The 14,575-nt window shown below is 31.2% G+C and overlaps 2 protein-coding genes across 2 annotated transcripts; both read right to left on the reverse strand.

The window, feature by feature from the left end:
• Window positions 1-2,849: 2,849 nt before the first annotated feature.
• Window positions 2,850-3,578, reverse strand: LOC108337401 (17.9 kDa class II heat shock protein). Its single transcript, XM_017573920.2, has one exon. The coding sequence runs from the start codon at window positions 3,493-3,495 to the stop codon at window positions 3,019-3,021; it is 477 nt and encodes a 158-aa protein (XP_017429409.1). The 5' UTR covers window positions 3,496-3,578; the 3' UTR covers window positions 2,850-3,018.
• Window positions 3,579-10,841: 7,263 nt separating this feature from the next.
• LOC108337400 (17.9 kDa class II heat shock protein) lies at window positions 10,842-11,530 on the reverse strand. The gene has a single exon (XM_017573919.2). The coding sequence runs from the start codon at window positions 11,453-11,455 to the stop codon at window positions 10,979-10,981; it is 477 nt and encodes a 158-aa protein (XP_017429408.1). The 5' UTR covers window positions 11,456-11,530; the 3' UTR covers window positions 10,842-10,978.
• Window positions 11,531-14,575: the final 3,045 nt, after the last annotated feature.

Consider the following 14,575-nt stretch of genomic DNA (forward strand, 5'->3'; position numbering starts at 1 on the left):
AATTATTTATAAAAATTTTGATCACAAATATCACCATCACAAATATTTTTTTGTCATTTTTAATAAGAGCTAGTAATGGAAGAGATAAACACATTTTGTGTAAAAATTTTAATTTTTAAGTTAAACATAATTATTTTATTTTGTTAATTGTTTTTTTTATAATTTTTCTTCTTTAACATAATATTGATTAATTATCATAGTTTTTTTTTACTTTAAGTTATAATTTAATTTTATATATTATTATTCATAAAAAATTTAACTTTAATATATTTATTTAATGCGAATTTTAATTTTTTGTGTACTTAATTTATTTTAATTTTGTTGTTAATAATAGATTTATATGTAATGAAACAAAGATTTAAAATAACTTTATTATTATAATATTTATATTTAATTTTATTCAGATGGATTAGTTGTAGGTTTATCATTATTTTTTAAAGATCAATAAAAGTAGTTCAAAATTCTTATGCAAGAGGGATTAACCTAATTCACTCGTTTGACATGTCAAAATAACATGAGTGAATTTATTACATTGTCATCCTTAACTGAAAACACAGTGTACGGTTAAATATATTTATAATCTTTGAATTTTGATGTGAAATTAAAATTTATCTATATCTAAAATTTTGATCCTAAACTCAGAAAATGAACGAGTGTAGTCATGTTAACCCAATTATGTTAATTTTTACATGTTAGATATGTTCGTCTTAATACTTGAATTGTTTACATCATGTTCTCACTAAAATATCGACTGATTTGATAATGCTAAAAATTTTAACATAATTTAATTAAAAAATTATATCCATTCATTTTTGAAGATCTAAATATATCAGTTTTAAACATTAAAAAAAAATCAATTTTGTTTTAAAATTTAGAAACTAAAAATATATTTAATCATTATAAAAATATAAATCATATTACAAAGAAACAAGTTATATTTTACTATAAAATATCTATTTTTCCTCTTCTTCATACAAGAGAATGTGACATAGATAATTGATAAACGAATGATAATCAATGTAATTAATATAATTTTAAATTTTAAGAATTTGTCTTTGAATTATTGAATCAGTTGTATTTCGTTTTTGAATTAAAATATGTACTAATTTCATGTTTATATCTTACAAAAGAGTGTAAAATGATTTTGACAACAAACATCATTAAAAAATTTGTGACAAATAGTTTTTACGGTGGATTGTAGTCAAACATCCATATGGTTGTATATAATTGGATTTTATTTTATTTCTTACAATTACACGTTAATATGATTGGATTAAATGTATAAATGACGTTGGTGGCACTAGAGGATCTGATGGTTATCGGGAGACCTTGGTTGTGGTGAGGCTTGTAGAAGTTAGGGTAGTGAGTCTGAATATAATGAACTTAGTAGTGGTGGACCTAGGTAGGGTTATAAAGGTGACCAACTTACTAGTGATGGAATTAAAGGCAAGGTTAAAATGAAAAACATGTAGTGAACTTGGTGGTGGTGGACCTGAAAGTGGTGATTATAGTTGCAACCTTCACATGACTACCTGTTTTAAATTCTACAATCACAACTTCATCAACTAAAACTTCTGTAGAAGTAGAAGCTTATAGTTTCTAATTTGTTCTTCAATCTCTTCCACTACTAATATAAGTGTTTAATGTACTCATTTTAAGTAAGGAATCCTCTTTTTATAATAACTAATTTTTTCCTTGAGTCCAGGCACGAGTTGATTCTTGTTTGAATATTTATTCAAAGAGGTTTATATGTTCAAGAAAGAAATAATAAATATTTTTAAGTTTATAATTTGGTTTTAAATATAATTAATATGAAAACTTATTTATAAGTTTAGAAAGTTAATATAACTTAAAAGTGTTTACATATGCATTTGGTTTATATAGACACAAATGTTTAAATCACCTAAAAAGTCATAAAAGAAAGCTCAAAGAGATGGGTCCAAAAATAACTTAAAACTTTAAAAATAGAATAAATTGTATACAATTAAAGAAAATTTCAAATATTTTTAATCGTTTAAGCTATTGTATAATTATGTTTCAAGTCATAATCTTTATTTCTTGAATTCTATTATTCATAGAACATCATGAGCCTCGAGAGATTTGTTCTTGAATTATTTGTTCCTAAATCATATCATAGGTCTTTTGAATTGTAATGATCTCTTTCAAGTTTTTTTTTTATAGAAATTACGAAATAATTTTCTATCACTTCGATTTTTGAAACATCTTAAAATGAATTAATAAAGATTGTCTGATTAATATTCTAATTATCCAAATTTAAATTGTTAATGTTAATCATAAGTCTTTAATATTGTTATAAAAAATTCATAAATAAATAAAAAACTTCCTTATAAACACTAAAAAATACTAAAAGAATAAAGATTATTAATCGTACCTTCTTCTTAAAAACAAGCAACAACCTTACAAAACTTATTGTTACAGCTATCCGAATAAGCAGAGGAAGAATCATTCAACAACAAATTTGTTGTAATTAAGTTTGACCAACAAACATGATCAGACAGCACAAACTCAACCAATACAAATTTAATAAACAAAATCAATCAACAGAAACTTATCACATAAATTCAACTAACACAAATTTGACCAATATTAACTCAACCAAAATAAAAACCAAAAATAAAAGAAACGAAACTTTTGTAATATAAAGATTTCATAACATATAGATGGGAAGATATATAAGAAATTATAAAGCTCTGTTTTTCTCTTTTATATGTGATGACCATATTCATATATCAACAAGACGAATATAATATGTTCTTAAATTCTGCTGTTCCATTATTTAAACACATAACAAATGAGAGATCGGCCTAAAAGGATAGAAGAATTAGAAATTTGAAATGATTAAACCAAAGTCATTGCTGATATCACAAAACTACAAAGCAACAGAGGACATTAATAAGAAATTACAACAAAACCAAGCTTAAACATCTTGTAACAGTGAAAGTAAACAACTCTTAGCCTCTAAGAGACACAAACATTCATTTGTTCAGTTCTTCCATATCAAGCAATCTTCACTTCAATAGTCCTAGGCTTCTTGGGTTCAGGAGGAGGCAATTTCTGCACAGTAACACTGAGAACACCATCTTGACACACAGCAGAGATTGCATCAATGTTTGCATTTTCAGGTAAAACAAACTTGCGCATGAATTTCCCAACTCTTCGTTCCATTTTCAGAAACTTCACCCCTTCTTTCTCTTCTTCCCTCTTTCTCTCCCCACTAATCAAAAGCACGTTATCATCTTCAACCTGAACCTTTATGTCACCAGATTTCAACCCCGGCATGTCGATCAGTAACACGTAGGAATTCGGATATTCTTTCACATCCGCAGCTGTTGCAGCCATCGCTTTCGCGTCTCTCACGTATGTCTGTGTCGGAGCATTGTTTGTCTTCTCCCCTGCACCCTCCTCCGACATGTCCATCATGCGGTGCAGCGTGTGGAACAATGGAGATTCCAAACCCATCACTCTGAAATCCATCACTTTTCAGATACGAGGAAAGCTGTTTAGAAAGCCAAGATTTTTGTTTGAGAATTGTTTTGTGGATATTTCTTCGTTGGGAAGAACGTATGTGGCTATTTAAAGGGGAATGTACCTTGTTCCAGATAGAAATGGAAGTTTCTGATGTAAGCCAATACGCTAATTGCAAATAGAAGCTACTGGAAGAAGAAGACTGGGTTATGTTATTAGTCCTTGACTTTCCGGATCCTTCTAATAATTTCCAGAATTTAAGTCATTATTACTATTATCTCCTTTTCTCCTTAATACTTTTAATATTTATTTAACTAATGAAAATGTTAACTTATGCTTTGTAATAAATTCTTAATTTTTACATTATTTTGTTATAAACTACTAGAAATATTATGACAAGAGGCATCGGTATGTTAGTTGGGAAAGGTTCATAGTGAACTAAATATTTTAATTATGACTCGAATAAGTGAGAGTTAATAATGGATGAGATGAATAAAATTTTTAATTTTTAAGTCAGACATAATTATTTTATTTCATTTTGTAATTTTTTTAAGTTTTCTTGTTGAAACTTAATATTGATTGATTATCATAGTTTTTTTACTTTAAATAATAATTTATTTTATATTTTATTATTAAAAAAATTAACTTTTATGTTTTTTTATTAATGTGAATTTTAATGTTTTTGTGTACTTAATTTATTTTAACGTTGTTGTAAATAATAGATTTATGGAATGAATAAAGATTGAAATATTAAAATAAAATTATTATTATAATATTTATATTTAATTTTATTTACATGATCTAATTGGAGGCTTATTATTATTTTTTCTGTAGGACGGACTAACCTAATATAGTCTTTGTACACCAAATATCAGACATGTCAAAATGATACAAGTGAATCTACGTTGTCATCTTAAATGAAAACATATTAATCCACATCTACCTTATGAAAAGACAATTAATTCTTCTAACTATTATTAAAATAAACAAATATTATTAAACTTTTAAAAAATGTTATTAAATTTATAAAATACATGTATCTAATAAGAATAATTTTAAAAAAAGTTTCAAAATCTAAAAAATAAAATAATTAATAAAATAGTTTATATTGATAAGGATAAAATTAATAATCAAATGCATAGCTTAAAAATAGGCTATTAAAAATTACAAAATATTATCATCATTATTAGTTATAAAAATGATAAGTATGTTTTTAGTTCTTATATTTTGATAAAAAAATAAAATTTCGAAACTTTGATAGTTGTAATTTTTAAACTTAAAAAGTTAATGAATATAATATTTTAATTTAATTAGTTTAATTTTTTTTTACATGTCGAACATGTTTATAAAAGAAGTTTAATGTAATTTGTAACATCCCAGAATTATACAGTCAACAACTATATAATAGAATATTAACGTATATTAATATGACAAAACAGTCTTACAATAAAAGGGATAAATTCGCAAGTGGCCGAACGGCCTCATATACAAACATAAGTTTACGAGCGTTCACAAATCAATGAGGACGAATGGTTTACAAAAATAATTACCGATCGTCCAACTATTCAACATACAGAAAAAGACGCTCGTTCTAGAACGGCCCACTACCCTAACTAAAATAAACTATAACCGAACGACCTACTGTTCGGCCTTCACTTCGATCTCCACGAGATTTTCCCCAGCAATGACTTCCTCTTCGAGCGTTTCCTCCAAAGACGCATCTCCCTCTGCTCACATCCACACGGATGATCATTGCACAGACAAGACGGACATACATATACAGACAACACAAAGGAAAGTGCAAGGGTAAGCTTATTGAATTTAATTCAAGTAAAACATACATTTCATACATATCAAATACATCAAATAGTTTCATAACACATACATTCAATTCATCCATTAACTCAATCAAATCCCTGGTACTAGACTGACCGTCCGGACTGTATGAATCCTGTGTAGCTAAGGCGTCCGTGCACTCAGGTGGGATAACTGGAATGCTCATCAGTCTCCTCCTGAGGTTAGTCCGTTCTGTCCAAGTTACAGTTATGGACTAAGACCTCCTGCCATTCCCACACATGACATACTCCTCTCTACTTGAGAACGAGCACTCACGGAATATCAGGATGAACCACCATCTAAGCTTACCACGTTCATACTTTACCAAATCTCAATTTCCATTCAAGAGTCGTTCCTCCCTGGAACGCTCGTTCAAAATCCATAATCATAAATTCAGTTCTTATAGTGTTCACACATCTTAATACTTCCTCTTATTAACATTTTCATTCTTTGTTCCACTTCCATAAAAAGACGAGCGTTCAATCCTCTTCATAACGAGGACGAACGTCAAGAGCGAGACTGAAGGAACTTCTTTTCCGAAGGGATAAAGCTGACCCATCTTTCATGACGAAAGTTATTACCATTTGAATCAGTTAAATGAACTGATTCTAGAACAATTCAACTTATACTTAGAATAATTCCCTTGACAAGATTTCAGATTCAATTCAACTAAATGAAGATAAAAATACGAGTACTAAAAAGTACTAAGTACAATTTAGTTGGATTAACCGACTGCTAGTGAATGACCGAACGCGACACGAGAATTTAATGAAATTTAGGACGAACGCTATTTAAGTTTATGGACGAACGCTATTAAAATTCAGGACGAACGCTGTTTCAGCTCGTTGATAATTACGGAAAGAATGAACGTTCGGTATAGGACCGAGCGCTACTTATCACTTACATTTTGGGACAAGCGTTCGGTATAAGACCGAGCGCCACTCAAGACGTACGGTTTTGGGTCGAGATCCATCACTGATTCAATATATTTGAAATAGGATTTTTCATAAGTTATAATGGTGACGTTACCTTTTTAACAATATGACTAAGTGTTTGAATATATTTTCAGGCTTCTCAAATCTCTCACACAACTCTCAAGATATTTACGTTTGGCCGAACGCTCAAACGTAAAGCTATATATAAGAGGGTGTTCGTCCTTAAATAGAATCCTTTCCAAATGAAAGGGTTCAGCTATTTTCAAAGATTTTACTGAGAGTACCGAACGGTCAAAGACCGTTTCGATAACGAACGTTCATTAACATAGAATTTCATATTCAAATTCATCTTACAGTAAACACATTTTTCAGTATAAACTTTCATACATTAAATTGCTCATATCATAGTACAAATCCATACTTTTTCATGCATCATCTCATCATACAACTCATTTTTCAATTTAATCAAACCATAGAACATTTCATCATTTTCATACATCATTTCAGGATCATATTCATATACCAAAAATCCCATATCATAATCCATACTTCAAACAACACATAAACGCACATGCAGTACAGTAAGATCATATGAATTAAATCTAATAAGCTTCCCTTACCCGAATTAGAAGTGTGCGTACGTTTTCCAGACAGAGAATTAGTTTTCAGTGAAAATCTCTTCTACCCTTAACGCTCAACCCAAAACTCCTCAAGCTAAAATTACAGAAAAGCAAGATTGGTTCAGATAAGGTGCATGCAAATTCAGAATGAGGCTTGCATGTTGATAAGGAAGAGCAGTTAAGGACGTGAAACTTACCCGTTTCAGAATCCAAAACCGTTCGGTTCAAAACGTAGCTTATGACTCCGGGACTGCTTCCACGGTGCCTGAAGTTTGATCGGAGTAGGGAATGATAAGTTGCAGAAGAGAGAAGGAGAATGGTGTTTAGAGAGAAGACGGAGGAAGATGAAAAATCAAGTTTTTGGAAAGAAGGTGCATGCAGAGGAGAATGAAGGGTTTTTCTGAAAAACTCATTTTCGTTCCACGGTTGAAAACGAACGTCCCCCTCTCCAATTGACACCTGGTTTCCACTCACAGTTTTCGAACCTTCCGAATGGACACATGGCAGACACAAGTCAGAGGGGATAAGTGCACATTAATGGCACTACACGTGTGACGTGGTGCATTAATGGAAGCATCCTAGTGACTCAGCAGTCCAATTAATTGAGACGTGACATAATTTAATTAAAATGATTATATTTATTCATTTTTAAAGTCTAAAAATCAAAATATATCAAAGTTTCATCCATAAACAAATTTTAATTTTATGTCAAAGTTCAAAAACTAAAATCATACTTAATCCTTATAAAAATATAGATTATTACAAAAAAAAATAAGTTATATTCTTCTATAAAATATCATTTTTTTTCCTCTTCTCAAAAAAATGTGAAATAAAATATAATTTATAAAACAATAATAACTAATGTAATTAATATAGTTTTAAATTTTAAGAATAAATAAGTTTTTTGTTTTTGACTTGTTGACTCAATTATATTTCATTTGTGAATTAAAGTATATACGTCTTTACATTTTATAAATTAATGTAAAGCGTCTTTGATAACAAATGATATAAAAAAAATTATGTGATAAATAATTTTTTCACATAGGATTATAGTCAAACATCCACTATATAATTGAATTTTATTTTTTTTCTTACAATTACACATCAATTTAGTTATATATGATGGGATTAAATGTACACATGTCATTGGCAATATTGGAGATCTGAAGGTGATGGTTAGCTTAGTGGTGGTGAGGCGGGTAGAGGTTAAGGTAGTAGATCTGTATATAATGAGCTTGGTAGTGGTGGACCTAGGTAGGTTATGGAGGTGATAAGCTTGGTTGTGGTGAATTTAAAGGCGAACTTAAGATGGAGAACCTAAAAGTATTGAACTTGGTAGTAGTGGACCTAAAAGTGGTGGTTATGGTTCAACCCTTACACGACTAATTGTTTTGAATTCTGAAATTACACTTTCACACAACTCAAACTTTAGTAAAAATTTTATGTGGGTAGAGGATAAAGAAGATGATGTTGAGTGATAAATCTGTAGCTATGAGATTTGTAAAAGAATCCTTAATTTTAGAAGGAAGAAGATGAAGTGCTTAAGTAATTTATCATATGTGAAATATTTATATCTATTATCATTTGACATATCAAAGAAAATTGCAATGTTGTATGTCATTAAAGATTGATTTCATGAATTTTAAGTCTATATGTCCTTATCTTTTATAATCTTTCAATGGCAAAGTTTCTTATAACGAATCTTTGTCACACAACATCTTCAGTAGTATATAATTTTAGTAGTATATATATTTTCTTAAATTCCATAACAGTCAACATTAGCAAATTAAAACCGATTTCGTAGCACAGTGCAACACAGAACCGATTACATGTAGAGGAGGAGGAAGAAGGACGTTGTGCGTGTTGATGGAATGAAGAAGCTGGTTGTTGAAGATGAAGATAATGGATCCGCGAGTTTGAGAAGATGATGAACAGTGCTAAAGTGGTAGGCGTAATCGGTTACACGCATTCGTTATGCGGTTACAGTGGTGTGAAGGATTGTGTGCAGTTGTGTAATCAGTTACGTGGAAGTGGTAACCGGTTACAGACTATCCTGAAAAGTGTTATTTTGGTTACGGGGAGTGGTATTAGGTTGAAACGTGAAAAGGTGGCTGGAAGACCCCTGGTTCTGGAAGGCACATGAGTCTGAACGCTATGTTGAATGTGCGACTGACACTACACTACGTAGGTACCTGTGCAAGCTCAACCCGATTCACCGCCTACGTGGGGAGTTGATTCGTCATCCTCAACTTCAAAGCGACGTCTGAAGGTTTTGGGCACCCACATGGAGTTTCTGGCTAGTGCACTTGATGGTAAGATATCTCTAGGCTGTGATTCAGCTGCATGGCGTGCCTATGTGTCAGGTTTTGTGAGTTTGATGGTAGATTGCACACCTAACTGGGTGCTGGAAGTAGATATGCATGTGTTGAAGAGACTAAGCAATGGGTTGAGGCAGTTGAACGAGGAGGAGCTTGCACTTGCTCTGTTGGCCGTTCGTGGGATAGGTACAATGGGTGCTGCAACAGAGCTCATAATCGACACTGGAATATAAATAAACTTTTTCTCTGTTCTCAGGCCACCCTCTCCTTTTAGGACGACTTGTACATTAGTTAACTTTCATGTTTATAACGTTGTACAGTCTTTTGGATTAACAGTTTTGTTTGGAATGTACCATGTATTAGAATGGAAAATTTTGTATCTATAACCTTCACCTAAGCAGATATGGTTTAACCACATCCATTTTCATTTGGCATTCGTGTCAACCTATTGCTTTTTGAACCATACAACTAATATTCACATGAAAAGGTGATAAATTCATCCAAAAAATCTAAATACTAGTTAATGCATTTTAAAAATACATTATTTTAATTTCACGTTAGAATTGAAAATTAGGAATATGCTTGGGTTTTAAATTCAAACATTATGAAGTATTTTATTTTTTTACCATTAAAAAATGTTAAAACCTTGTATAACTTGTTATTTTAGGTTTTAGTATTATTAAACTTTGATACTGTATTTCTCTACTGTTTTTTTATATAATGTATTAATATTATTTTACCTTGGTTTAGTTACTAGTCGACTGACTAATCTTAAAATCGATGTTTTAAATGGTTTATTAATTAGTTTGGTTTTAAAATTATACTTTAAATAAGTAGTATATTTAGTTTAATTAATAATAGTATTAAAATGAATTGATTTTATGATGAACTAGAAATTTACCATAATACATTTTATTGTTACTTTTGTTACTAGTCATTTTTTTCTTATCACATTTATAATTTATTTACTTTATCTACATTAAATCATTAAGCCTATATTCGCATGAACAGATAACACTGTTCAAGCGAAATTGCAGACAATGAATTATAAACTGTGTGTTGTTCGTTTGAGAGAAGAAGGACGAATCGTCGAGCATGGATTTACAGGATACCCTCGATTTTGGTCACTCGCAAAATCGAAAAAATTTGCATGGACTGTTGCGAAAAAATCGTGTGTACTCTCCACTTGTTACGGAAGTATAAGTTTTGACTGACACATGTGTAATGGATTACACAAACGGATAATCGATTACAAGACTATACATTATAATTTTTATAATTTTTAAACATTAATTTTATAAATTATTCATAATTTTTTTCTCTTTAAACATTTTTTAATTAAATATAACATTTATAAATAACATTCTATATTACTTTTATAACTAAGATATTAGTAATCTTTAATTTCTATCAATTAAACTAATTTTTAAAATCTATCACATCAATCAAATTCTATATTAATTCCTACATAACTTTACTTCCAAATCCAATCTCAATTATCCACAAATCCACTCAAAAAAACAACTAAAATATTATCTTCAAATCCATTCAAATCATTTCCTCCAAATACACCCAAAAGAACAAAGCTCCCAATACACCCAAAAAAACAAAGCTTAAAGGATAGAAGAATTAAAAATTTGAGATGATTAAACCAAAACCATTGCTGACATTATCACAGAACTAGAAAGCAAAAGAGGACATTAATAAGAAATTACAACAAAACCAAGCTAAAACATCTTGTAACAATGAAAATGAACAACTCTTTGCCACTAAGAGACACATATCAAGCAATCTTCACTTCAATAGTCCTAGGCTTCTTAGGTTCAGGAGGAGGCAATTTCTGCACAGTAACACTGAGAACACCATCTTGACACACAGCAGAGATTGCATCAATGTTTGCATTTTCAGGTAAAACAAACTTACGCATGAATTTCCCAATTCTTCGTTCCATTCTCACAAACTTCACCCCTTCTTTCTCTTCTTCCCTCTTTCTCTCCCCGCTAATCAAAAGCACGTTATCATCTTCAACCTGAACCTTTATGTCACCAGATTTCAATCCCGGCATGTCGATCAGGAACACGTAGGAATTCGGATATTCTTTCACATCCGCAGCTGTTGCAGCCATCGCTTTCGCGTCTCGCACGTATTTCTGTGTAGGAGCATTGTTTGTCTTCTCCCCTGCACCCTCCTCTGACATGTCCATCATGCGGTGCAGCGTGGGGAAAAATGGAGATTCCAAACCCATCACTCTGAAATCCATCTCTTTCTGTATTTGAATCTGCGAATATTTCTCTGTTTTTGATTTGCTACGTTTCTGTGATGAGGAGGGATTAGAAAGAGCAATTTATAAGGGGAACAGATTATTCCAGAAAGAAATGGAACTTTCTGGACAAAATCAAAGCGTATTGTGGAACCTTTCTCTATATTCTAGTGGCTTCAGTCATTTACATCTTCTACCGAGATTCTCACGCTTCTAGAGAGTTATAGAATTTTGCTATTTTTTTCTTTATTTAAAATCTATCGGGTTTGAAACTTTTTACAATTACAAGAGCTGGGCTTGCCACTATTTTTTAACTTTCCAAAGTCATATTAATATACTTTTTAAATTGTAGAATTTATATAAGTTATTGTATTAACAACTATTTGTAGAAAGTAATTTTCTGAAGTTACTTTTTAAGTATTTTTCGAAAGTATTAAAATTGTTATCCATTCTAAAAGCAGTTCTTATGAAGTGTTAAAAATTGAACACATTCGAAACATTACAATTTTTTGCACATTCTGATAGTATTTATACTATTTGTTTTAATAGATAATATTTATACTATTTGTGATTACTATCTTAGAAACCATTATAAACTTTATTAATATAATAGAATATAAATTGGTAACAACAAAATTTTAAAAATAGCATTTTTAATATATTTTATTTATATGTCTTTTTTTAAAAAATAGAAATATTTATTTTCTTTCTAGTTATCCTTTTTTTTTGTTAATTGACTTAATTAATATTTTATCTTATTTGAGAAATTTATTTTGTGTAAGTTTTTAATTACTTCTCTTTAATTTAATACTTATTTTAGTTTTTTTTTAAATCAGAAAATTAAATTAAAAAAAACAAAAATTAAAATAAGAAAACAAAAAATCATATTAAATCAATCTTAATTAGACCAAAATACCTATTAAACCTTAAGTTCTCTCATTGAATCCTCAACAAGCAACCATGCATTAAGTTCAAGATACAAACAAGATTACTATTGAATCAAGTTTTACTTTTAAATACAAACATCCATTAAACATTCAATTTCAAGTCTGTATTCTAAAGATATTTTCCAACACCTCAAGAATCACAAATCAAGCACGAAAACAATTCACATCAAGTATTAAGCATGAAAATTGAACACCAACATGAATTGGAAAGACAAATGTCATTAATAGCAAAAAATTACAAAAGAGCTTCATGTTTTACAACTAATCTTAACATATAAGAATAGTCCTCCATGGTGGAGAACTTAGGATTGTACAAATTGAAGAGATAAGAAAGAAATGAAGCTAAAAAGAAGACGCAAGCCATCTCCCAAGGTTTTTGGCAGCTGCTCTATGCTCAAATTATGCCTTCCTTATGCCTCAAGATCTCCAATTCGTAATTCATCTCCTTCATTAACTCTAAGAAGGGGAAAACACCATGGTCGAAGATTAAAGACCCAAGGAGGAGTGGGAGAGCTTTCCAACACTCCAAAAAACCTCAAAGGGTCTCTCTTAGTCGCCCTAGGTCAAAAGTGACACTAGTAAAAAACAACATTTAAACTCGCATAATAAGCCTCGGTTTAGGAGAAACCGAAGCCTATCAGAATGCGGTGACATTTTTGTAATTCTGTCGAACTTATATGTCTCGGTTCAAAGGGAACCGAGGCATATAAGTTGTATTACCTCAGTTGCAATTTTAACCGATGCCTAATACCCTGAAAAATTCAACCACCCCCTGCATAACTGACTTCCCACGCGTGACAGCTTTTCAGATCCTGCCTACTGCCTCGGTTTTGTGGCGCGTATAAGTTGAATGTAATTTCAAAAATGTCATTTTATATTATTTTTTTTTTCATTTCTGAGGTGTATAGGCATCAGTTGCTTTGTTAACCGAGGCATATAGGCATTTATTGCCTAGGGTAAGTGAAGAACTGAGGTAGTATAGCTTTTTATACTTCAGAACGCGTTAAAAATTTTAAGCTACTGTTTAATCTTCTTCTTACCGCAAGAGCTATTCTTCCTCGCGCACCCAAGAATTCTTCTTCTTCCTCATGCAAGCCTCCATTGCTCTGGCGTCATCCTCGTTGCTCGCTTTCTTCACGCGTTGGTGCCTCTGGTTCTCTCGCTGCTGCTCCAAAGTGTCTCGTTGGGCATGGCTGAGTTTCGCGAGATCGGAAGAAAACTCTTTTCTCATGGCACGACGAGGACGCGACGACGGTGTGGTGGCGGTTAGGTGCTGGATCTCGCGATTTGGGGCTTGATTTCTAGTTTGGTGATTTTTATTTGTAGGTCGCGAATGGAGTTTTTGTGAAGATGAAGCTTTCAAAGGCGTTGTCTCGCAATTTCCATGGTGGCACGATGGCTTCGCGTGATGAAGATGAGTTCTTGCGATGGTTGTTGCAATTAGTTTCGCGTATGGAGGAGATTACGACGAGCTCGCGTGCTTGGAGGTTCGGAGATGATTTGGTGGAGGCGCGAAGAAGGAAGAAAACACGGCTAGGGTTTCTAGAAAAATGGTTATCCGATTTGGATCTAAAAAAAAAAAATTAAAAACACTCTATCGCCTCGGTTGTCTGTGAACCGAGACAGAATCCGAAACTTTTTGCCTCGGTTCTAAACCGAGGCAAAAAGTCTACTCCTTTTTACCTCGCTTGTATATGCCTCGATTGCGGAACCGGTGCCTATAAGCAAAAATAACCGCTGTCGTTTCTCTTAACTGCACTAGTGTGAAGTGTGAAAGGAAGAAGAATCTCCGAACACTACAAGAAAAATTGTTGCTATTACCATAGCCAAAATCCATATGTAAGGTCAAAATTTCATAGGTAAAACAGTGTTACCTACGAATTACATACAGACAAAAAATATAAGTAAAATGGTCATAAATAACATTACATACGGATTTATTCGTAAGTAAAATCTGTATGTAATTATCTACAAATAAATTTATATGTAACATAATCATCAGCTTTGATAAAATAGCTTGGTTTTTAGAACAATTATACATACTTGGACATAGATTAAAGTACATATACAATGTATATCTAAGAAATACTCATTAAATAAATAATGTCAATATACAACAATTTTCATACATAAAAACTCTAAAATTCAAATATTGTAAAATACAAATGTCTAA

Source organism: Vigna angularis, chromosome 7 (genome assembly GCF_016808095.1).
Source record: "Vigna angularis cultivar LongXiaoDou No.4 chromosome 7, ASM1680809v1, whole genome shotgun sequence".
Taxonomy (NCBI): Eukaryota; Viridiplantae; Streptophyta; class Magnoliopsida; order Fabales; family Fabaceae; genus Vigna; species Vigna angularis.

Coding starts and splice junctions, on each gene's coding strand:
- LOC108337401 (XM_017573920.2), bottom strand. CDS start 3,495: ATGGATTTCAGAGTGATGGGTTTGGAATCTCCATTGTTCCACACGCTG.
- LOC108337400 (XM_017573919.2), bottom strand. CDS start 11,455: ATGGATTTCAGAGTGATGGGTTTGGAATCTCCATTTTTCCCCACGCTG.